We start from the raw sequence: 10,935 nt of genomic DNA, 5'->3' as shown, positions 1-10,935 counted from the left end.
ATTAGATGTAATTGTGTTTGAATTCTATTTGGGGAAGATGATGCCAGCAATTTGATCTAAGGGTGAAAAACAAAGGATTGAAATATAATCAAAGGCCTTGATTGCTTTATTGGTGAATTAAAGTTTCTCTTTTAATAATATTTAGAGATTTAGAGATTTGTTTTATTTACTGTATCGAACCGAGCTAAGCATTCGAATTGCACTAATAAACAACAAATTCAACTCTGCACCCCAGTCGGTTTTTGCTCTTGTTTGCAATCCTTTATGCATTCCTCTTAATGGAAAAACTAAAAGGAAATATTGCAAGTATTTTATTTAAAATCCTTTTCCAAATCTAAATGTAACTTATGGATTGTATTCTTATCGTTGAGAGCGGGCCAACATTTATATTATGAAATTATTGTCAAATAAGCTATTAAAGTCGAGGAACTAAAACATGTGCTATAATCCACTATTTTTATCTGATGATGTTCTGCACTAATTATTTAGTGAAGTATCGAACCCACTTGCTTAATATATAAGAAATTATATATCTATCATGGTTGCCGGCTACCGAAGCATGTAACGACATAAAGCCAAAATAAATTAAATCCACGTACACCATTGACGGGGTTAAGAGTGAGGGTGCGTTTAATAATTAATTATAATCATAATAATAGCAAATATAGTTATTAATTGCATCGTTATGTTATGTATACGTGACCTGTCCATTAAGTATTTGTAAGCCAAAAAAAAACTGAGCAGTAACTAGTTTACAAACATTGTTGTCAAAATCGCGATCCTGATTGTAGGATCGTAAGATCCTACGATCGTAGGTATGAAAAACGATTTGGATCGTAAACAGAACATATTTGGAGTAAGATCGCAGGTAGGATCGTAAGATCGTAGGATCGAGATTCATTCCGATCCTACCTTCCATTGACTTTTTTTTGGCAAATGAATTTTTTTTACCACTTTATGTCATTTACCCTTTACCAATTACCATTTATCGTTTTGTGTTGTGACTTATGACTAATATTTTGAATTTTTATAAATTTTGAACGAAAAATTGAATGTTTGAAATGTTTTTCATGATTAAAAATTAAAAATTAAAATTATATTTTATTTTGTGGGATCTTAGGATCCCGATCCCGATCTTACCATCTCGGTCTTGCAAACCCAAAAACGATCCTACGTAGGATCCCGATCTTGACAACTTTTTTTACAAGGTTACCAGCTACATATTGTTTTTACCAAAAAATTTAATTTTATTAGACCAACTAGCTAGCAATAAGCTCGTATTGCTAGCAAAAGAAAAACCAACCGTTAGCTAGATTTTGAAACCAAACAACAAGTTTACTCCCAACCAATGAAACTAAGGCTGCCTGGTATGGGAGTCAGATTACGCATCAAAATCTTCATGGCATGCCAAACCCATGCGTGAACACCGTCCTAGGGGAAGGTAAAGGTTTGGCCCACTTCATGTATGACTACGAGTCTTGCGAATGGTGGAGCTATATTTTATTGTTTGTTTGTGAACGTTGGAGAATGAACAAAAAAAAATATTATGAAACATCCAAAAATTATGACCCAAAATTTTCATTTTTGATTTAAGTAAAATTAGTATTCCAAAAGATTGTTCATACATCCCAATAGAATAAATATGTCAAACATCATAAAAATTAGAGTATGTCCCATAAACAGAATCCATATGGTGTGTGCGATGCAGTCAACCCGAGCTCTTCCCCTTGGAACCAGAACTACCTGAAACATGAACTAAAAAACGTAAGCACAAAGCTTAGTCAGTTCCCCCAAGATACCGTATACCAAACATATCATATAATGGCTCCCGCCCACACTCACATAATAGGCCCCGCCCAATGAGATACGGGCACCGCCCACACTCGCATAACGGGCCTCGCCCAATGAGATATGGGCCCCTCCCACACTCGCATAACGGGCCCCGCCCAATAAACATACATATACAAGCACATACAAGTATCACACAGACAACAAGTATATCGACATAACCAATCAAGGGTCAGCCTTGGTGCCTTAGACCCGCTAAACCCAGTGAGGAAACTTACCTCAAAAAGCTGAATGAAACGAATAATCCCTGACTGCTGGCCTTACAGGTCCCCGAGCTATCAATTGCCAAATAAAAACTAATTAACATTTGGGATCTACATCATACCCAAAAATTCTTACTTGGGGTAAAAAGACCATTTTACCCCTAACCTAGCTTGGTCCAAGAATGAAGCCCATAACCACAATCCAATGGGCCCAAAAGTTAAACAATCCATCAAGGCCCAAAATATGGCCCAATTTCCAATTGGGCCTAATCCTTTCACATGGGCCTTAGCCCAAGGCCCAATAATGTCCTAGCCCATAACTCCCAAAATCAGATGGCCCAACTAAACCCTAACCTTCTATGCCCAAAACGAGGCCCAAACCGAAGGCCATCGAAATGCCATCAGATTGAGTACGTGGGGCGTACTCAGCCGATATGCGAAGCGTGCTGGCTCGAAGGCTTGTACGTTACGCGTACAGGTTTGTACGCCCAATGTACTCTTCCAATTCAGCCAACTTCTAGATTTAGCTCCTAACCCATTAAGACTTTGATCCAGAATGCAGATTTGACCTCCTTAAGCTGAAAAATCACGTAATGTTGCTAACTTTACGTCCAAGCATGACCATAAGAAGCTCTAAAGCTCAATAAGGAGTCAATGAATGCATGAGGCCCCTAAACTCCATAAAGTTGGCACCTTTATGCCAAAGGAGACCATGAAGACCTTAGATCTGAAAGAATAAGCCTTTGGGACGTCCTAATCCCATCATCCATTCAAACCACGGCTAAAAACATAACAATTTAACCCAAAAAGAGATCTAAGCATCTAGCAATCAAGATGGGAACTTGATACCTCAAAAGCTTGGCAAATAAGGTGGTGATTCTGGATCCAAGACCTCCTCTTCAGGCTAAGCAACTTCTAGCTCTTTCAACTCCTTCCAAATACACAAAAAAGAACATATATAGCTCTCTAAAGGTTCACACATTCAATAATGGAAGCTAAGACTCAATTTTAGGGTTTCTGGACAGTAGAGGCTGATAAGGAGGCTAACACTTGGGACTTAATGACATTATATAGGGCTTGAACCCTAAAAATTAGGGTTTTGGGTCTGAGCAAGTACGCAACGCGTACGTGCATGCCTCCGCGATCTACTTAGACCAACTACGCCCCGTGTACACTAGGCTTATGCCCAGCGTACGACCTCGACTAGACCACACATAAAACGCCCAAAACACCAAGCCTAAAGCAACATAACTGATTTAAACAATTAAATAAATAATTAATTAATTAATACCTTAGAACCATCGGGTGTTACATATTATTTTTAAAAATTAAATCAAACCCCATTTATCTATAAATACCAACACTTCATATATAGTTTTTCATACTACAAATATATTCTTCAAAGATGGAATATATTTTATATATTCAAGTTCTTCTTCTTCTTCATCCGATGATAATGATGATGATGATGATTTTTTATGGACACGTTCATGCTAAGGGCAAGAGAAATGTTGCATCAAGAATTCAGAACTTCAAATGTCGAAAAGAGTAGTACTTCGATAAACAGTGATTGTATCTCTGTAAACGAACTTTTGATACATCATTACTTCGCCTCTGGTAGTTTATATCTATTGAAATTCAAAGAACGTTTTCGTATTAGTAGAAAGTTATTTATGCGTGTAGCTAGGGATTTGGAAAATAATTATGAGTTTTTCTTAATTGAGACGGAATGCTAATGGTAAACGTGGTTTTACTACAGTAAAAAAATAAACAATTATACTTCCACAATTGCCATACGACATAACCACAGACACATTAGATGAGTATTTGAAAATGTCCTAGAGGACGGGTTAAGTATGTGCATATGTTGTAGAGATTTACAGTGATATACTTGTGGAAGCTGACTAGAAGTGATGTTGAATAGTTGTATGTGGTACATCAAGTTAAACACAATTTTCTAGGAATGTTTGGTAGCATTGATTGTACACATTATGAGTGGGCAAATTGTCCTGATGCATGGCAATGTCAATTCACATGAGGTGATCATTGTGTGGCTACTATTATACTAGAAGAAGTTGTTTCACAAGACCTATGGTTTTGACATGCATTCTTTAGTATGGCGGGGTTAAACAACGAGTTGAATGTGCATGCAACATCTCCGATATTTAATGACATTTTGAAGGGTAAAGCTCCAAACATGTCATAGATTGTAAATGGACATGAATATAATTTTGGGTATTACCTTGGTGATGGGATATATTCAAAACACACTACATTTGTCAATTCATACTCATATTCGATTGATGATAAACGAAAATTGTTCAAGTTAACACATGAATCGGGAAGGAAGGATGTGTAATGGGAGTTTGGAGTCCTTAAAAGCAAGTAACACATAATGAAACATCTAGCAAGAGCATGGGATAGGGCAAATTTAACAAAGGTATTAACTAGTTGTGTCATTTTACATAACATGATATCAAAAGTAAAGGATAGGTCTATTTGTAGGTATAGTCCGAACAATATACTTAATCCATGAGCACTAATACTAGTCGACAACCCAACATACTTCACGAGACTTTTGACAATACAAAGTAGGAAAATACATCACAATCTACTTCACAATTTAACTGAACACATATCAAAAAAACAATTCGAATAGAACAATGACAAGGTCGAAAAGGACGATAACGACGAGCACAATGATGAAGAGGACGATGACGAGTAGTATTTTCTATTTTCTAGTTTGATTTCAGTGTTTTTTTATTAGTAATGTAGGTTTAAACTTCTAAATTTTAATTTTTATGTATTTTCAATTAGTATTGTAGGTTTTTATTGTAAGTTATTTTCTTAGTAAAATGTTCATTTAATTTTAAAAATTATGTTTTTTATTTAATGTAATGTAAAAAACAAGAATAGATGATATGAAGCGATGACCATTTCCAAATGTATTTGCAAATGTTAGTGGCTTAGTGGTATGGTAGTAGGGATGTAGTGAGATGATATGACACTGATGTAGTGTCACTTTTCTAGAGAGTATGTAGTAACCATATACCTTAGCCTAATGATCAAAATAGAATAAAAAACGGTTTCCTTCCAGTACTTGCCATGCTGAAACTCAAAGCATTCATGAAATTCCACAAACACTTATCAAATCGTCATAACATTACCTTCAATAACACACTTTTTAGTGTTGTTCATAATCAATTCATAGGTCTTGAACAGTGTTGAAAGTCGACATTTCAATATCCAACTATTGCCTTTCCAAATCCTCATTTCAACTTCACGTTTTAAAAATACATTTAGTAATTCTTTCATAGCATTATGGCATCAACAACAAAGAACCAAAGAAATATTCAACCCTTCTTTTATTAAATTTTTGGTGGTCGGTAACTGGTTCAACAAAATCCGCCAAACAAAAATATTCACCTTCCTTTAGACATAAAGATTCCACTTAGAAACTCAACATCATCCAACGATAAGAATTCATTAATGTAATATTTTTTATAAAATTTATCATAAAGTTATTTGAATGGTCCACATCCCATATTCATTTATCTTATTCACTACTTGGTTTCTAACCTTGAAGTACAAGAAGCATGTTTATGTATCCTTGACCCTTCCTCTTACTGGACGCCACCAATTCAATGACCACTCGTTATATGTCATCCAAAGAATGATTTTGAATGTAACCAAACCAATATCAAACTCCAATGTGAAAGCCATGCAACGATTTAATAACTCTAATCCAGATAGCATTTTTTGATTAAACGCCTCAGCTTCCACCTGCGAGATTACTGCCACTGCTGAGGTTGGTGCCAGCATCGGGTTCGAGATCAAGGCATATGACAAGATCTTGGCACAGGTCATGGGTGAATGCGGGGGTGAAAACGTGTCAAAATGAATTGTTTGTCTATCAATATAAGGTGAGCTGGTGAGGACGACAAAATGAACTGTATTAGGAGATTAAAAATTGCAAATCAAATCAACTTTCTAGGGATTCAAGAGACCTGGATGGTTGATTTCATGAAAATTAACATTTTAGGTTGTTGGGACTCTTCTGAATTTGAGTACGCGGGGATGAATTCACATGGGCACTTTGGTGGCCTATTATGTATCTGCAACAATAGAATCTTCAAGAAGGTGGAGGTAATAAAATCGCGACATTATATAATTGTAATTGGTTTATGGTCTGGTATCAATGGGCACACCATCTTCGCAAACATCTATGCTCCCCAAGGGATCAGGGAGAAAGCACTGCTATGGGCTGAACTCATTGGAATTATGCGCAGCAAGCCAGGATCATGGTTAATATTTGGCGAGTTCAATGCTGTTAGGAGACCGGATGAGTGAGTTAACTCCATTTTCTGTCATCAAAGTGCTCATGATTTCAATAGTTTTATATTGGAGGCAGGATTATTGGATTTTAATATGGGGGTCTCAAATACACCTACTACTGTCGCTCGGGTCCTAAATTAAGTAAATTAGATCGCTTTCTTGCTTGTGCCAACGTCATCAAACACCACCCATCACTTGCTGTCACTGCACTCCCTCGTGAGTTATCCGATCACTCTCCAATTACTTTGATCTCGCGTCTTGTGGATTTTGGGCCACCCCCGTTCAAATTCTTCAACTCGTGGCATTTGGTGGAAGGAATCAATGAGGTTGTTACAATAGCCTGGTCAGGTTTCAAAGGTTATGGGACCAACGATATGCAGCTAATGGTGAGATTTAGACATGTAAAAAACGCTATAAGAAATTGGAGAAACATGAAATTTAAAGAAGAAAACAAGGAGCTACTTGATCTTAAAGCTGAGAAATCACAATTGGAGTTGGCTGTGGAATCTTGACCTCTATCTGATGTTGAGCTGAAGGTGTTAAGTAATAGAACTCAAAGAATCCTGGAGCTCGAAAAACTTAAATTCTTGGATCTCAAACAGAAGGCAAGAATCAAATGGACAATAGATGGTGATGAAAATTCTAAATTTTTTCATGGGTTTGTTAACAGCAAAAACAGGAAGAATCGGATTCAGGGCTTATCAATAAATGGGAGGTGGACAATTGATGTTAATGAAATAAAAACCGAAACATTGTGGTTCTTTGAGGATAAATTTAAAGAATCTTGGCCTTGTAGACCAAAGCTGGTCAGCCCTCTCTTTCGCTACATGTCTTTAACAGATGCCGCCAATCTGGAAGCTCCTATATCCATTGATGAGGTGAAAAATGCCATATGGGCATGTGGTGGTGACCGATCCCCAGGTCCCGATGGATTTACTATTCAATTCTTGAAAACATATTGGAACACTTTCTGTGATGGTATAATGGAATTCATAAGATACTTTGAAGCCTACGGGAAACTTGCCAAAGGATGTAATTCATCCTTTATTACTCTAGTACCTAAAGTCAAAGACCTCGTTCTTCTCTCGGAATTTCGGCCCATAAGCTTAATTAGATCTCTTTATTAAACTATTGCTAAGGTATTAGCAAACCGTCTCAAAGCTGTGATAGGAAATGTGGTGGACGATGTCTAGTCTGCATATGTGGAGGGCAGGAATATCTTGGATGGTCCATTAATAGTTAACGAGATTTGCTCATGGGCAAAGAGAGTAAAAAAGAAGGTGTTATTATTCAAGGTGGATTTCGAAAAGGCCTTTGATTCGGTTAATTGGGATTACCTAGACTCTGTAATGTGTCAAATGGGTTTCGGACAAAAATGGCGAGGATGGATTCGAGGTTGTCTCAGCTCATCTCGAGCATCAGTTATCATCAATGGTTCCCCCACTAACGAATTCGAAATATAAAGGGGGTCAGACAAGGGGTTCCATTGTCCCCATTTCTTTTCATCATAGGTATGGAAGGGTTGAACGTGGCATTAAAGGCATCTTGCAATCTTAGAATCTTCTCGGGGTTGAAGATTCCAAATGGTGGTCCGTCCATATCACACTTGCTCTACGCGGACGACGCATTACCTATGGGGGAATGGCCTAAGTCCAATCTTAAAAGTCTTGCCAGAATTCTCAGATGTTTTCATGTATCTTCAGGATTAAAAGTGAACTTTCACAAGTCTAAGGTTTTTGGGTTAGGGGCTTCGGTTAATGAAATAAACAATTAGGCTCATATTCTTGGCTGTGAGTCAGGTTCCCTTCCATTTAAATACCTAGGGGTTCAGTCGGGGCGAACATGAATTTGTGTAAGAATTGGAAGCCAATCATTGATAAATTCAACTCCAAGTTGTCTCCATGGAAATCCAAATCCTTATCCTTTGGAGGTCGAGTAACATTAGTCAAAGCTGTCATGGGGAATCTCCCCACATATTACATGTCACTATTTAAAGCCCCCGTGGGTGTAATTCAAACTCTTGAAAAGATTCGCCGTGGATTTCTTTGGGGTGGGGGCAATGAAGGCAACTCAAAAATAAGGTGGGTGGCATGGGATAAGGTCGTCGCATCAAAGAAGAAAGGTGGGTTGGGAGTTGGATCGTTGCAGTCCCTTAATATTGCCCTATTGACAAAATTGGTGGTGGAGGTTACGTACTAATCAGGACTCATTATGGGCTGGTGTTATAATGGGTATTCATCGCTTGTTGAATAAGCCGTCCAATCATTTGTCTTGTAAAAGCAATGTTGGTGTATGGAACAATATTGTTGGAGTCGAAAAAGATATCCAGAAATTTGGATTGCAGGTCAATGATGTAACAAAAAAGGTGGTCAGATCGGGGAATAACACTCTCTTTTGGCTAGATGAATGGATCAATGGGATGCCACTTAAGAGGCGTTTTTCTGAATTAAATCAGCTGGAGTGCACTAAAAAGTGTAAAGTGGTAGATCGGATAACCTCAAACGGATTTGAATGGAACTGGAGTGTAGACATTGATGTCATGGGATTAACCCCTCTTTTATCTAAGCTCATTTATGTGATTGCTCCGTTCTACCCTAACAGCTTGGACGACTCATGGACCTGCAATCTAGCCTTAGATGGTAAATTCTCAACTAATCTCATTAGATCAAAGCTGGATCTATACTCCTCCTGCCCTTTAAACCCCAAAGTTTTATGGTTGAAAATGGTCCCGATAAAAGTGACTTGTTTCATATGGAGAGCTATTATTGGTCGTATTCCCTCGGCGATGGCCTTGAAATCAAGGGGAGTTCCTATCGAATCTGATGTATGTGGCTATTGCAATGTAACTGTTGAGGATTCATATCACATTCTAGTTGGGTGTCAGGCTGCTAGCATCACTCGTAAATGGATTCTACAATGGTGTGGGATTAATGATCGACAGTTTGCATGAACAGGAGAATTCCTGGACTTTGCAGCCTCTTGGGGACATTGTCCAAAAAGTGAAAAGTTCTTTTGGCTATCTATTATGGCACGTTATGGTGTATCTGGAGAAGTCGGAACGAGAGGATATTCCAAAATACCAAGGTTTCTCCTACTATAGTTGGTGATAATGTAATAGTTATGGTATTTCTTTGGTGTAAACATAGGGGGGCTAAGAAAGATATCAGGTGGGTGGATTGGATAGTCTCTCCTTTTTTATGTTTGTAATTGTTTGAACTCTTATGTATGCTTTCTTTTCCGCTCGCCTAGCATCTTGCTAGGCTGAGCTTTTTTAATCTAATTGTCGTTTCCAAAAAAAAAAAACTACCATTACCGATACCTCTTTTATCTCTAGAAGTAAGGACCAAATTATAAAGTAGTGTCTCATTAAATATCTCCACACTACCATTACCAATACGTTTTTTTTAATCTTTGGAAATAAAGACTAAATTCTATTCTACCCGATTTTCTTTCGATCATTACCATCTTCACCCCCCCCCCCCCCAAAAAAAATTTGGTTTCAAAGTCTCCAAAAAAGTCTTTAGAGCAGGGGTGTTGATCGGGTAATTTTTTCGGGTTTCGGGTAATTCGGGTCGGGTAATTCGAGTTTTTCATGTTAAAAAAAATACCCGTTACCCGACCCAAATTAAATTTGGGTAATTCGGGTATCGGGTCGGGTTTGGGTAATTCGGGTATGACCCGAAATATATGATTTTTTTTTGAATTTCACCTGAAAATAAATTTAATGAAATAAATATGTCGTGCTTTATTAGTCTTGTTTATATAAACAAACGAGATATAAACGAAGTTACTCAAGCTTTGAACATTCAGATATTTTAGTCAATAATACCTGAGATATCAATTAATTTTTAACAACTTAATCTAATCTAATAAGATGTTAAAAAAACAAATAGTTAAAGATCTTAATTTAAAAGTTTAAAATGATTAAGATAATTGTAGCCATAAGTTTTGTCATGTTCTGAAGTTTCGTCAAGATAATGAGTTTGTTAGTTGCAATAAAAACTATAATCTAAAAAACAGTTAAGTTTTAAAGAACATGATCATATATAAACAATTACTTTTAATATTGTTAGTGTCATATTGTCATAATAAAAGAGATTCATGTTTTACAATAATGATAGTTAGTTTAAGTGTGATCAAACACCTGCTACAGAGTACAAACTCTACGAAAAAAAAAATTAAAAAATAATTCGGGTAATTCGGGTATACCCGAAACCCAACAAACGTACCCTTTACCCGACCTGAAAAAAAATCGGGTTACCCGATTACCCGAAAAAATTTACCCGGTACCCGAAAAAACCGGGCGGGTAATTCGAGTATCGGGTATTTTCGACAGGGCTACTTTAGAGTCGTTGGCATTGAAAATTTTACATATTATATACCGCTAGAGCTCCTAGAACCAAGCTTAAGAACATAGAATGAGCATCAATGGAAAGCATTTCAACTTTATATTCGAATAGTTTTTTTGACTCTATCAGTCAAACCTATGAGACTTTCCATATTAGATGCCACTAAAATACCCAATGAAGTAAAAACAAGCTTTTAGGTT

General features: G+C 37.0%; 1 protein-coding gene across 1 annotated transcript; it reads left to right on the top strand.

Annotated features, from left to right (window-relative positions):
• The first annotated feature begins 8,613 nt into the window (after positions 1 to 8,613).
• LOC145105674 (uncharacterized) lies at positions 8,614 to 9,336 on the top strand. Its single transcript, XM_079042754.1, has one exon. The coding sequence runs from the start codon at positions 8,614 to 8,616 to the stop codon at positions 9,334 to 9,336; it is 723 nt and encodes a 240-aa protein (XP_078898880.1).
• Positions 9,337 to 10,935: the final 1,599 nt, after the last annotated feature.

The sequence above is a fragment of the Lactuca virosa genome, chromosome 4, assembly GCF_052849685.1.
Source record: "Lactuca virosa cultivar CGN04683 chromosome 4, Lactuca_virosa_CGN04683_v6, whole genome shotgun sequence".
Classification (NCBI taxonomy): domain Eukaryota; kingdom Viridiplantae; phylum Streptophyta; class Magnoliopsida; order Asterales; family Asteraceae; genus Lactuca; species Lactuca virosa.
The sequence above is the reverse complement of the archived record's forward strand: the minus strand, read 5'-3'. Positions and strand labels throughout refer to the sequence as shown.